The sequence below is a fragment of the Atta colombica genome, unplaced genomic scaffold (genome assembly GCF_001594045.1).
Source record: "Atta colombica isolate Treedump-2 unplaced genomic scaffold, Acol1.0 scaffold9, whole genome shotgun sequence".
Taxonomy (NCBI): Eukaryota; Metazoa; Arthropoda; class Insecta; order Hymenoptera; family Formicidae; genus Atta; species Atta colombica.
In genome coordinates, this window is record NW_017259583.1 from 5,315,531 (window position 1) to 5,331,054 (window position 15,524).

Here is a 15,524-nt window from a genome sequence, read left to right on the forward strand (position 1 = left end):
TCACGCGACGATATTATAGATTCTTCCGCCGTGAATGTCGCGTCAGGAAAATCGCGCCATTGTTCGGCACGGTGCAGCGTCATCGAAGAGACTCGGCATTCATTGCCAAAATTTTATCGCGCACAGGAGATGAGGGAGAAAATACGGCAGGAAGAAGGAATCTTCCGGCACGCGGAAGGAAAAAGAGCAAAATTTATGTTCGCATTTTTGTTCTAAAAACATGTAACAATTATTCTTTTAATATATTACACACATTTACATGTGTATAACAATCGCGATGATTATTCGTATCTTTCAACGGTTATTTATCATAGAAGATTGGAAGCAAAGATAAATAGAAGTTAACCACTAGCCCGGCAGTTAATCGCTGCTGTCGAGAGAATAATTTTCGATTTGAACGCCGGTTAACAAAGAGCAGTAGCGGCGGCAGTTTGCCTCCCAAAGGAAACTACAGCCACGGTAAAACTTGTCAAACCGGCGAGCGGGCGGCACGTGTTGTAAAGAGCGCAAGGTTATAACCATTTAATAGCCCGGCCAATAATGAGGGTTGTTCGGGTACGTAGTTCGTAGTAATATGGACCGGAGTGAAGAAAAAGTGTAGAAACGGGGCGCGAGTGAAGCCGTGAAAGAACCAGGCTTTCGAATGTTGAAGGGAAGAACGAGAGAGAGGTCGCGGGACGAGAATGACGAGCCAGGGAGAGAGGAGAGAAGGGGGAGAGGGGGGCGGACAGATGTATGCACCACGTGGCGCGGTACGTGTCGGAGGCATAGAAAATGGGGTGCAGCTCGAATAGTCCATTCGTTAGATCATATAGTAAGCTCTCTCCGCGCATTTGTTCCCGCTATACTTTCATCCCGTTTCCTCCTCCTTGGTATGCATGCACGCATGCATGCATGTATGCAACGCGAAGGGATCGAAGGGGAGATCCGGCCGAGGTAAGTGAAAACCGATAGAGTTTCTAACGTGATGTATAATTATTCGCGAACGGATTTTAAAGGATCGCGGACACATCGCATTCGCAAACGGGAACGGTTGTAGTCGATTGAGATGCAGACGGTCCTTTTCGGTACAGCGGTATATAATTATAATATGTAATTACAGTATCGATATGTGTCAATATTAATAAATAAATCAGTTATATGGTATGTCAATTAATGACATCTTAATATTAATAAATATCATATTTAATGTATTTCATAATAATTTCAAGACTAAACGATCGATGATTGGTTAAAATAAAATTAAATAAACAAAAATAAAATTTTCAGAAAAGAAACGAACATTATTTCGTAAAATAAAGAATTAAACTCGATAAAACTTTCACAGTTTTGCTCTTTCCTTTTTTTTTTATTATTTGCCGCCCCTTCTCCAATTTCCTTTCACATTCCCATTCCCAATTGGTTTTACCGTCTCTGCATCAAATCAATTACCGTCAGACCTATAATTGCCTGTCACCGCCTCCGTCTACGATTTCTTACAAAGAGAACTCGTGTTCCTATGGTCTTTTTCGTGACATCGGTTAAACTTCGCTTAGCTGTAAGTGTACCTATTAACCTGTAATATATCCCGCATTTTAATGAGAGACTCCGTGTAAAACATGTCAGATTATACTAACTTTTCAGACATATTTTCTGAAATATATTCCTGCAAACTTGTAGTGCAAAAAGCACTACAAAGAAGGTATCTTTACAGGAAAGCCACTATATAGTGTCGCTACCATATTTTAAGACAAGATATATTGTATAATGAAAAATAATAAATTATAACAAATCTTATTCAAGAAAGAGTTAGATTTAAAAAATAGACCCTCGTTAAAGGTTAGACTTTGTAATCCTCGAGCCTTAAGTTATTCAATCCATTAAAAAAAATGATTTAAATTCTTTTAAAATGAAATTTTGTTCTAAAAAGTGAAAGAATGTGTGTGGTAGTATTTTCAATCTTTAAGAATAAACTTTCATTCTCTTGAGTAGGATTCCATTCCAAAAAAAAAATGTAGAGAACAACAACAGCATTATTTTAATTGAAAAATCTTGTCAATTCAATAACAATTTAATAAAACAAATAAAATTTGATCAAAACAAACGTTGTCATTTGTTAGTTTCATAGTGTTATCAACAAAATTATTTTCAATTAAAATAATATTGTTGATATAATATCATTTTTTTTCAGCGTACAAAACTTTACAAATGTAAAATTAATTTTTATCGGCGAGAGTGAGCTTCGCCATAGAAACTATGTGTTAAATCTCTCGGATAGACTGACTGTTATCGCATAAACACATGTGACATCAAGGCCACGTGAGAAAGTGTCGAATGGGAAGTTTCAACAGTACCATTCATTATCCCCCTCGAGCTAATAATTTTTTCATTTTATTGGCAGGACAAATATACATCCAACGTTGTCGCACGACTCTGAAAAATTATTATCTCAATAGTCGAATGAATAATCAGCCGGCGGCGACGCGTCGCGCAGTTTTTAACAATCATCCGTCCGCTCGTCCGCCCGGATATACATTGGACTGACGAAGTGACGCTCCACTAAAAACGTATCTGTCTCCGTGACAGTCCCGATATCGTCGTCGCGAGACGAGCCAGAAGAGACAGGAGGCACGTTAGCCTTAATGAAGATTAAATAGCAGCGACATTATACCTATTACCACCTATTTACTCCAATTTATCTTCATTTTCTCCCGTTTATTCTTTGGCGCTCTCGACTCCCCCGCTATCCTCGGGCCCGCCATCGCCATCGTCGGTTTCGACGTCGTGAGGTGCGATAACGTCGCGTTAAAATAAACAATCCCCCTGATAACGTTTAAAGGGGAGTAAGTACTCGCCCGTCGCCATGCTAATCTGTCAAAATTCAGTCGTATTTATCTCAGGGAGGGATGGTTCAATTTCGGTCGTGGGATTTTGATACGAGCTTCGGCTGCTTCGTTACTTCGGATATAGATATCATAAAGTTAGGGAAACATCGAACTTAAGACTTGTACTTGGAAGAAAGAAATAGTAAAGTTGAGTTTTACGTTCCTCTTTATCTTTCTTCTTCTATATAAACCATTTGGGGAAGCGAAAGAGCGAAACTTCAATTCAAATTGAAACATTTTCCGCGTATATACATATACATATATATATATATATATATATATATATATATATATACACATCTTTGTGAAGTATAAACTCTGTTTTATATGTTTTTCATCCGCAACATGTCCTAACTTGGATAATTATGCCGCTGGAGCTTGCGATTCGTAGAGTTTTACTTAATTTCAAAACCGGACTCTTTGCTTCCGCTCTCATTTCTCTTTATTTCCGTCTTAGCTTTATCGACGCGAACTTCAACCAAAGCCAATTATAAATTTATAAAGATGTGCTGAGAAAGCATTTCTTTCCATTCCCATTAGGGAAGACGATATCTCGGGCACGGAGCTACGATGTTGCGCGACGATGTCAATGTTGCGTTTGATGCACCGCGCGTCGCGTCCTGTCAGAGATAATCATCATCATCAGAGATAATCTAGCTGCTAGTCAACGGGGATCATCCTCTATCGTTTTAAAAATATATCTAGGTCATCCGCACGTCGCATCGTGTCTTTCGGATACATGAAAATGACTCCGCGCGCAACAGCTTTATATTATACTAAAAAGTGCATCAAGGGACTCTTAATAATTCTCTAACGAGAAATAAATCACTGTCAACATGATAAATACGTAACGCGTAATTAAGAAAAAAAAAGCAAATCAATGTGTAGACATATTTTACGGCTATAAATTGTTCATCAATGTTGAACCTAGACAAATTACGCGTATCAACAGAAGATATTAGAAGGTTTTAAGGTGACGGGTTTATTTATCAAGAGAATGTAGAAGCAAGTTATCATTGTGTAATAACTGGACAGGATTTTTAATACAAATATTTATGCAGACATGTACAAAATATGCAAATTTGCACAAATATGCATAAATAAATATACATTTTTAGAATACTTTTCCAATAAGACAATTTCTATTTTGATATCACTTTCCATCTGCTTTCTAAAAAAATATGAAATTTCTTAAGAATCCGATGTCCAGTATTAACGTTTGCGCTTAGGATATTTGGGGAATAGAGGTTGTACAAAGTTACCTAACATATATTATTAACCGGTATCTATGCAAATTTGGAGAAAGTGTGACGATTACGTCATCTGCATGTATATGTTATATGTTATAAGACACAATAAGAAATCGATATACATACACTCGTGTTACAATTGCTATAATGGCCAACTAAATATGCGTAAATATTATAATCTCTTAAGCCTTATAAATGTTTCTTAGAACATTCCTAAGTGGAATGTTTTGAATGAGCAGAGATGAAAAAAAGAACCGGTCTGGAATACACTAACAGGTTCCCAGAAAAGAGCTTCACGTCCGTGTTGCTCCACGCGAAAAAAAATGGGCGTAGCGGCGCCCATAGTCGAGAGAGCCTTATGGGCGAGCGTGGTACATGACTATTGTGCGTAAGCTCCCATTATAACGCGGTAAGCTATGCATTATACGGCGATAGCCCGGATCGAGAAGCCGTGTCAGCCTGTCTCCGCGGCGTGCCGGGTCGCGTTCCGTATAGAGAAAAGGGGGCTCGGATGGTGATCTCCGGGGCCTATTTATATTACGCTGGAAGTCGGAGAGAGTGCGAGTCGAGACAGAGAAAGAGAGAGAGAGAGAGAGAGAGAGAGAGAGAGAGAAGGAAAGAGCAACCGGCGCGAGCCACAGCAAAAACAACAAAGGGGCGCAAGAGACGGCTACTTGGCGAATCTAGTTACCGAGAAAGGCGAGGCTTGCGACGCTTAAAACTGCGATGGAGGAGAACGCGACAAAGCACGAGAGATCTTCGTGTCTCTTTTCGCACCTCTTCGCTTCTTTTTTCCAAAAGAACTGAGAGACTCGAATATCTCCTATGCTATAATTCTATGAGACGTGAAGTTTAGTCTTTTTATTACATGATATTAAATTAATATCCCATTTATTGAATCGATTCCCTTTGTATGTATTACAAAATAAAGTAAATATATCCTTACTCTTTTATGAAATTAATTTCATTTCATGAATAATAATCGAACTGATTATTTTATGCCAATTGCCTATTACTAATTTATCACCAATAATTTAAAAAAAAAACCAAAAAGTCTCTCTTCCAAGCTATAATTCTGTAAATGTGAGAAACTTGGTTCTCTCATTATATAATGTTAAATTAATTTTCCATTCATTGAATTGATTCTCTTTGTGTTTTATAAAATAAAGTAAATCCTTACTCTTTTACGAAATTAATTTCATTTCATAAATAATAACCGCTCTGGTTATTTTACACACAATTGCCTATTACTAATTCATTACTAATGATTAAAACCGATGTTTAATTTATACGGTAATAAATAATAATTGTCACAAAAGATTTAAGATTCAATATTTATGTATATTGCATTAATATAATAGAAAATGCGGACTGATCCGCAGAGAGATTTAGCTTCGTCGAGTGTGCACAAAGGTCGCTTTGCTCCATCCCCGATGCGTCGTTTACGGCATCCGAATAATTATGGCACAGATGCCTTGACAGAAATTTTATTGCGGTGCAATATCAATATCCTAGAGATTCCGGGGTTCCACGAGCTAGAACAGCCGCACGTTCCGGTCCGTTCTCTGCTAAGCACTCCCCATTACGGTTGCATATTTAACGTGCGCTGTCGCATAAATGCACGTTACGGATAGCTGCGCGTATTACAATAAGCAATTAACGAGCGATATCGTGTTCTATAAATTACGAAGCTCGGATGCATCGGCGTAACCGATGCTCGCGTACGCGAAACGCGAAACGCGCGCTGGGTGCATCCGTGATATGTGAGTGCACACGCGCGTATGCATGTGCAGTGTACACAATACACACGACGCTTATATATATATATATATATATATATATGAACTCGAAATAACGAGCCCACGGAAAAGGGAATAACATGGAAGTGGCGTGCGCGATCCGCTCTCGCATTATCGGCATTCTCCATTATCGTCCTTAATCTTCCGTAATGCGATCCAAATGCGCACATACGCGATTGCTTTTTTTCCTCGCGATAGTAATATACGTTTTCGATCGTTCTTTTTTTCTTCCTCCGCATGAAAATACACGATTGCACCGACCGCGGAATAAAAATGGAAGCGATTCAATCGCGACGGGAACTTTCGGATATTCAATAACCTGACATTCAATATCGTGACGCTATGGAGAGTCGACCGAGTTACACAGATGTTTCCCCAGCATATTCGACCGATTCCTGAAATGTTACATTGACTCCAGGTCACTAATTCAATTTGTATGGAATCTTTTCTGGAGATCATAATCGGGGATTAGCCTGAGTGAGGCGACAGGGATGCTGCGTAAAAGGAGGGGCCCCATAATAAGGGAAGAGGGGGGGGGAATCTCCGATTCTCGATGTGTTATTATACGTATATATATATATATATACACACACACACACACACACACACACACACACACACACACACACACACACACACACACACACACACAAAAAAACACACACACACACACACACACACACACGCACACACACACACACACACATATACACGGACAGGCCAAGTGCATTCTTCGCCAGTATAGCAGGCGTCGGTGTCGCATCGTCAGACTCGTAGGTAGTAAAAGCGAGGTGAGGCGAGCGAATGGGTCGTTACCAACCAGTCAGCAAGCAAGCAAGCAAGCAAGCAAGCAAGCAAGCAAGCAAGCAGGCAGGCGGGCGGGCGGGCGGACAGACGGGGCATATACCACGGACGGGCAGAGGCGAGGGTGCGTCGCCCGGGATATCGATCGCCTCTAAACAAACATGGCTCGTTTTAGTCGAAGGAGTCGACTTCTATCCCGTATAAATCACGGTTATTCCTTCCTGCGCCCCGTACATACGGGGTGTCCGTTTTCGTTCGTGTGACACAGACACCGTCCCGCGTCGTCACCGCTGCCGCCGTCGCTGTCGTCGCCGTCACCGCCGTACGTTCACTTTGCCTCGTAACCGAGCGAGTGAACGAAGAGGTGAGAGAAGTCGTTCCGAGGCACTCGAGGCTCTTGCGAGCTCGCGCGAGCGGAGGAAGTGCTATAAGGGAGACGTCGGAGTCACGAACCATGCAACACCATTTTTGCCGTCAGAGGAAGAAGTTTATTCGTTTCCTTGTTAACAGGCAGAATAGATTGAAATGCACCGTGCGGAATTTGGCCGATAAACGTATTATGAAAGCGTTTGCTTCCCGTTTGTAGTTCCGCATGTAATTGTTTAATTAGAACGTAAGCGAGAAAGTAAATTACTTCTCTGCAATTTACGGTATATTCGAGGAAGTAATCATTGGATATTTTGCCTTTCTCGATGTGTTAAGCTCGATGTGTTGTATAATATAATAGAATTAATCTCTATTATTTAAATATATTTCATAAAAAGTGAAAGAGAAATGTGTGTTATAAGATTATCGTAAAAACAGAGATAGATAGAGAGAGAAAGCGAAAGACTATGACAAATAGCACTTTTAGATAAGCAAATGCACCGCGTAAAATTATGAAGTCGTATATAAAATTTAAAATTTTATCGTCCAGTATAAAATTACTTTTATTGATGTCCGTGCTCTTTTTTTTACACATGAATTGTATTTACACTTCGGCGATTTGTTAACTCAATCGATTTATCAACTAGCAATCCCTTCAACTGTAAACTGACATTGAAAAATTACTGGCGCTTGATCTTCGCGATAATGTACAAAGAGCGTATTACAACTGAGTGATTACAACGTTTTGTTTTACATGCTCATGAACGGTGCAAAGTTTCTTTAGCAAGTGCGAAAAGATGTATTTCGCCGATTACGATTTCCATAGAAAAGACCCAAAGTATCTTATCGGCTTGGCGTTGGCTACAAGATTACGCTAATCGACACCTGCGCGGGAGTAAATAATTATAGAACCGGCGGGGACAACGTTTATTGTTAGTCGTATCGCAACAATGGCTAATCCATACTGCGCCGGTTCACGCGAGAGTTGTTGACCGGCACGACGGTCGATGCTGTCCGAGAAAGAGAGAGAGAGAGAGAGAGAGAGAGAGAGAGAGAGAGAGAGAGCTTTCATTCTGGCTTAGCCTGTCGCTCTTCGCGAAATCGTCGGTTTGATCGACACGGACTCGGGCAGCCGTGGAATTCCTTGAGGCGAAAAGCCCGTTTCACGGGGATTCGTTCCGAGTTTAACGAGTGGTCGCCCTCGCAATGTGTCTGATACGCTACCCGGTATAATCCGGACGTAAAAAGGAGACGACGAAAAGAAGATGGTCGGAGGAGCTCTCTTACCTGCGACTGTGAGAGTGGCGTTCCTACTCGGGACGGATCCAGCCTTATTCCGCGCGACGCACCAATATACACCACCATCCTGCTCCTTCTTGCCGTGCATCACCCGCAGAAAGAACAAGGATCCCGTAGGCAGTAGGACCCGATGTGACTTGGCATCCCCCGGCGACGTCTGCACGAGCTCACCGTCCTTGTACCACTCTATCACCGGTTCGGGCTTACCCTCCGCCTTGCAGTTCAACGTCACCGGCTCATTTTTCGCGACTATTATGTCGGACGGGTGCTCGGTTATCCGTGGACATTTCAGCTGTCCTGAAAGCAAAAAAAGGAAATGAAGACTCTTTAGCGGATCTCTCGACGTGCGGTGTGTCGTGTCGTCTTGGCAATCTAATTAGTTCACCCCTTCAACCGGAGATATTTTCGCTACGACGCGCCGCATTGCATTCTTTCACGTTGAATTATTTCGTCTTAAATAAAAATAAATGTAGCAGAGAGACGGAAGTTACATCCAATTAATTTGTTCTTTCGCAACATTTCGATAATGACTATCGTATTTAGCTGAAAAATCTTATGAATGCTTCTACCGAATTAAAGCATTTTGCTATTAGTTTAAAATTTGCTATTAGTTTGGAGTTCATCTTCCCTTACTTAAATTTTTAGATGCTTCAACAAAACCGATCGTTCTTGCAGCAGACGTTCTTTTCGACGTTATTTTGTGGATGATGTTTTAAATTTTAAAACATACTTTAGAAGCCATTGGTATTCTATAGAGCTATTATTAACACGTACAAAAAATATCATTCTATTATTAAGAAAAGTGATTACTCAATTTATTTTCTTCCTTTTAAGTAATTATTTTTAACAAAAAATATTTTCTTGATAAAGTATACTTATTACAAATTTTAGAAAAACTCATTATTGTGTACTCAAAATAACAATTTTCTTTTGAAGAATGTTAATCGGATTTATTTTAATTTAATAATCTTGTATAAAGTATTAAATTCACTAGAATTCGGAATATATTTTAAATAATTTGATGCTTGTAATGAACTTGTGATAAATTTATATCTCAACTTTTTTTAAATACTTGAAATAAATAATTATTGCTTACGTACAGTATGTATTTTTCTGTGTGTATACGAATGTTTCTACATTTAGCCGAATTAAAACATTTAGCTTAGTCGCAAAGTTCCATTAAGTTCATTTTTTATTTACGAAATCCAAAAAAAAATGAATTTCGTAAATAAAAAATAAACTTAATGGAAACAAAAATTACATCGAATTAATTTTGCAATATCTCGACTCGATCACATTTATCCGAAAAATCTTATTATTTCAATAAATGCTTTTGCTTTAATTTGCAATTAAAGCATTTTGTTCAAAATAGACTTTGTTGTAATAATAAATATAAATTAAGATCTGTTTACAAAAATATTCATCATTAAGTTATGTTAATCGATATTTGTTGAAAAAGTTTACATAAATTTCCCGTTATTTCTCGCGTCTGATGTGTATTCTCTCACACCCCTCTTGAAACACTACGTATAACACTGAGAAGATCATATAAATTTATTGGCACCTTGCCAATATTAATCTTTCGAAGAGGCTGCCGTCTTGCCAATATTAATATCACGAAGCCGCTGTTTACGTACTGATGCGATCGAACGCTTTTCTTCGCCGCGCGAACGCCATGAATTTTCTTCTTGTTTCGTCATTGACTATCCTATCTCTCTACTTTCTCAATTTTGTATGGAGCGCCACTGCGCGAAGGTGCACCGTGATCTCGTTAATTTTCAAACACCTGGTCGTAAACCAGCTCAGAAACGAAAATTAAATCCGGCTTCAGCCTGCCTTATTTTTAAGCACCGTCTCGTAAAATTTTCAGTGCTTAATGCACGCTGTGGATCGCGCAACACAGGAAAAAGATTATGCAAAGTTTGTATTTATGTAGTAAAAACTATGTTAATGCTGGTTGTAATTTGTGCCAACGTGATGGCATTAAATTCATGTAAACTCGATTCGACATGTTTACGCGTTACCGCAATTAGCGGTAATATAGAATTGCATTACTAGGAATTAATGCAAATAATGCTGGACGCATATGGAGATCGCATTTCTGGCATTAATTAATTTTAATTCAATTATTCTCGTTTTTATGCGTGAACGAAGGGAGTGATTTATTGATGAATGCGATACAACATGTGTTTTCATCAGCGTGGTGTAAACAAATCATAAACCGATTTGCCGTGACACACTGTACATTGCTTTCCGACTCTCGGCTAATGTTACGTAGCATCTCGCTGTGACGCTTTATAAATAACGAACGTACGAATTTACAATAACTTAAATAATCTCGATAGTGACGTAAAAACGAAAAAGAGAAAGAAAGAGAATTATTTTCAATTATATTTATTATATGTTACATTATATTAAATTATATTAACTGATTTATTATTATTAAATTATTAGCAACTTTTTATATGTTTATTAATTTTACATTTTTCTGCCTTTATCTTTATGTAATTTTCGATGTTTTATAATCTTAAAATCCCTTTCAAAAGCTATTTCAGATATGTTTTTATATTACTATCAAATATTAAAGGATTTAAATCAATATTCTAAATTAAATAACATTTTGTTATTTGTAATTTCCATGTGTCAAAATATATTATCTTATTACAAAACATGTGGTTAAAAACACAATCACATCTCTGCGGTTGAATTGCTTAGATTCAAAATAAACAGCGATATTAACATTGCGGGAACAACACACTTGGGTATAGCATACACAATCCAATTCGATTGCTTATAATAGCTTTCATAAAAAATAAACATATTGTAAACAACTCTTTTTAATTCAAACATTAAGGAACGACGGTACCAATCAAATGTTTTTAATTTTTATTAAAATAAAAAAGTCGGATGTCATCGAAAAGGCGTTTAAGAATTAATGCACTTGATAAACAATAAATCAAATTTGAGTCAAACATTTTTTTAAATTAAATTGTTTAACTCTGTTGTTTTTAGTTCAATTAACGACACATAGAAGCAATGACGAACTATAGGAATGATTAAAAATAATACTCAATTTGGGTATAATTTGACATTACGAATTTAACAGAATACAGAGTACATCGTTGCATTTATAATATCGAATTATACCCAATTTGAATTATTTTTATAATCATTTCTAGATCCTATTCAATATGCCCTTGTATTATATAACTAAAACAATGGAATCGAATTAAAAAATAGATTAAATTTGACTCGAATTTAGTTTATTATTTACTAAATACGTACTTTAATATAGACATTATTTATTTTCAAACTAACCGTAGAAGTGAACCAATTTATAACATTTTGACACATAAAAGTTAAAAATACAAAATGTTATTTAACTCAGATGATTGAGTTACCATTACCTCTTTGATATCTAACAGTGTATATGGATAAAAAGAATAATAAATTGCTGCATAAATTAATTTACAAAATAATTAAAGATTTTTTTACTGCCTGTGATAGCATCGCAGCGTTAGTAAAAAGCGCAGCGATAGTGTTCCGATAGAGAGACTTGATGTCACGAGACTACACACGCCGCGCCGTCCAATGGATAGGATAATTCCACGGCAGTTTTTCGCCGTTCGCTTTAACAGCTACCAGAGATCGTCGCGTACAGTCGTGCATCTAGCACGCCTTTGACGCACGCACATGCACGCGCACGTGAACGTGTGTGACTGGTGTGTGTACGACACCCAGCGCGAAAGTCATACGTGTATATGTGCGGCGCGGGTGTCCTATTTAGATAACTGAATTATGGATGAATTATTGGCCGCCGGTGTATACCGTAGTGCAGGTATATAATTTGATAATATCGCCGCCTCTGGCGTCCTATCTCCATGCCACGAGATTTCGGCTCGCCATGGTGTATGTCGCTCGCCGAACGTCCATATGCATTATGCGTGCGCGCTCGCTCGCATACGTGCATACATATAGTATGTACTACGTGAGCGGCGCGACGCTGCATTGTCGCGTCGCCTCGCGTCGCATCGCATCGCCTCGCCTCGCCTCGCCTCGCCTCGCCTCGCCTCGCCTCGCCTCGCCTCGCGTCGCCTCGCGTCGATGTGAGTGGAGCAACGAGCAGGCAGGTATTAGTCATCGATAGTGGCTCGGATTACCTGTGGTTACACGCATTATTAGATAGGTGCACCGTGCTGCTGTCTAGTCGGCAGGCATTCCTCCATGAAGTGCCTGTTCGCGTACACGTGTATTAAAAGGCGAAACCGATAATCCGATGACTTTTACGTAGAGAAAATCGATATTTGCGGTATCAGAGTTGAAAAAGGAACTTTTTCGAGGTTTTTTTTTTTTTCGGAGAAAACAAGTATGATACTCGGTATGATAGTGAATGTGAATAAGGTAATTTAAATAGATAAAGAAACGCCTAGATTTTAATGCTTAATGATATTTTTATATAAATTAAAAAAAAATCTTTTACATTTATATAAAGTGTCGATTATTAAATTATAATACGTATCGATTATTAACTTAAAATGATTATTGATTGGATTTAAAATGTAATCGCAAATTGAAGCTGAAATAATATATAAAAGTAATTTTATTAAGATAATTGATATTCTATGATTTATAACATGTAATTTTTAATTTGATCAGTAATTTTATACGTGGTAATGTAATTAAAAATGTGAATATAAAATTCAATAATTAATAAATTAACTTTTGTAATTATTTATCTTTTAATTATTGAGGTTTTAATTTAACATTATTAATCTAAATTACGAATAGAGATGAAAAACGAAAAACACACTTGAGTCTTATTAATATAGATAATTATAAAGCGGGAGAATTCCAAAGAGAATCTCCAATGTAAAATAATTGAAACTGACTCTTCGCTTTTTTCGTAAATGCCGCACTATTAGCAGATTCGATTATTTTCACAAGCACAAAAAAGCACAGGTGTAATCTTCCCAGTCACTAATGTGAGTAAGGAGGAGGGCACAAGAGAAGCAGAAAAGTGACGAAGCAAATTACACGGGTGCACCTATTTATTAGCCGGTTATAAAGGTCATGGATGTTTTTTTTTTTTTTTTTTTCCCCAGCAATATAGCCTCGCTCGTGTAAGAAATTGAGATCCCCGTCGAAATCAGAAAGCGTGCAGCGCGGCAGATGATAAAAAAAGAAAGCTCGATAACACAAGAGTGCACAAGAGCTCGCTTAACTTCAGCAAAACAAAAAGAGTTACATGATATCCAACCATTTGTACCTTCACATCGAAAAGTTCGGTTATATATAATTCATGTTTCGATTTTTTATAAAACCGAATTTAGAATTTGTTATTAACTTAGGAAATAAATACGCAAGAATATCGTATATGCAAAGAATGATATTGCTGAAATATCTAAAAATTTAACGAGTTACAGATCTGAAAATAATTTTATTTGGACTATTAAAATAATTATGTAGAACATTCAAATATGACAAGCTGCAAAAAATTTTTATATTCTTGCAATCAGCTTGAACGTCCTACATAATTATTTTAATAGTCCAACAAAATCATTTTCATATTTAACTAAATTTTTAGATTAGTGCAAGTTCAAGTTTGTAGTTTTTTTAAGAAGATATTCTTGATGCTTACTAAAACTTATTAGCATCAATTATTAAATTGGCGATCAATGTAATTTGTGATGTGATTTCTAGTTTCAGTTTATAATTGCGTTTCAAGTCTTAATAAATCAAATCGGCGTGCAATTTATAGAACTGAAAAATGTATTTGCAAATTTGTATATATATATATATATATATATTATCAAGCACCAAAATTAGGATTCAAAAACAGGATTCTTTATTTGATAGATTTTTAAATATTTCAGCAAAACCGTTTTTTTTTTCGTGTACAATTTATTTTCCGGTAGCGAATTTCAACGTATAATTTCGATGATTAGATAGCGATTGACCTTTAAAATTTAAATCGTCAAGAGTTAAATTACTCTCTACGTCCCGGTAATTGTTCAGCCTCCGTTTGCTAGATGAGCCCCTTAAGCGACATACGAGGAGATTCGTACTGTTTGCAACTCATTATCATACTAGTTTCCACTTTTGCTATCACTAGCACACCGTGTGTGGAGTAATGCCGTAGAAGGCCAACCAGGCGTCATATTCGCTAGTCATTCGCCTCGTTGCCATTGTGTATTCACTTAGCTTTCCCGTGCGTTCGTCGCGCAAGGTTAACGCAAACAGAGTTCCGACCTTTCGGTCTTTGTTTAAACAGACGCGAATAAATTATTCATGTTCAAATAGGAAACGATCCTGATTTTTTAAAAAAATCTTTCATTCGTTAACTATATCGATGAAAATTAAACCGAATGTCTTAAACATCGAATAATTTCTCGCCATAATAAGATGTCAAAATTCTAAAAAATCAAAAATATATTTCAATAATAATTATTCTTCAAACATTTATACGGTTTGTTACACACGTATGTGTCATTTAATTATAATTTTATTTGTGTGGTTTGAAGACTTACGGACGTCACGTCCCGCATACCAAAATATTTCGACACGGATCTCTAGTTTATTGTAACTTCCCTAAGTTCGTAAAATTTAAACGAGAACCCGAATGTGCTCGGGATGTCGATGCTGTTCTTAACATCGGTTAGACATCCGGCGGGGCATTGCTGGGTGCAACGATGGTTAATCCTTTGTTTGAATTATTCAGAGGTGCCTGTTGTATATAGTGGTAACATGCGCTGAGTATTTTCCGAAAAGAAACGGATACGCGCTTTATATGCAAACGAAACAAACTACGTTCACGTAGCTGCCGTCTGCAGGAAAGTAACCCGGGAACGGAACAGCGTTCGTAACGACGCGCTTCTCACCCGGAGAAACAAAGCTGTGGTTAACGAATGACTTACGTTACATTGATTTTTCGAATTTTCCCGGGTTTCCTTCGATTCCGAATCTCGAAATTGCGCGATACCCCAACACTCTCGTGTAACACCGCCGGTTCCACCATAATCGGATTTCTGTCGTTGCTCGTGCAGAATCGTTCGATATCTATAAATCAGCATAGCGCTAGGTTACGCCAACGGCGGAGATTTATATTGGTCACGTATGCGTGTATATATATATATATATATATA

General features: G+C 37.6%; 1 protein-coding gene across 1 annotated transcript in view; it reads right to left on the reverse strand.

Moving 5' to 3' along the window:
* LOC108693297 (roundabout homolog 2-like) overlaps positions 1-15,524 on the reverse strand; it is a 120,136-nt gene that overhangs the window by 79,114 nt on the left and 25,498 nt on the right. The window contains exon 2 of the mRNA XM_018202172.1: positions 8,371-8,679. Coding sequence (XP_018057661.1) covers positions 8,371-8,679 — 309 coding nt within the window. The remainder of the gene's footprint in view (positions 1-8,370; positions 8,680-15,524) is intronic.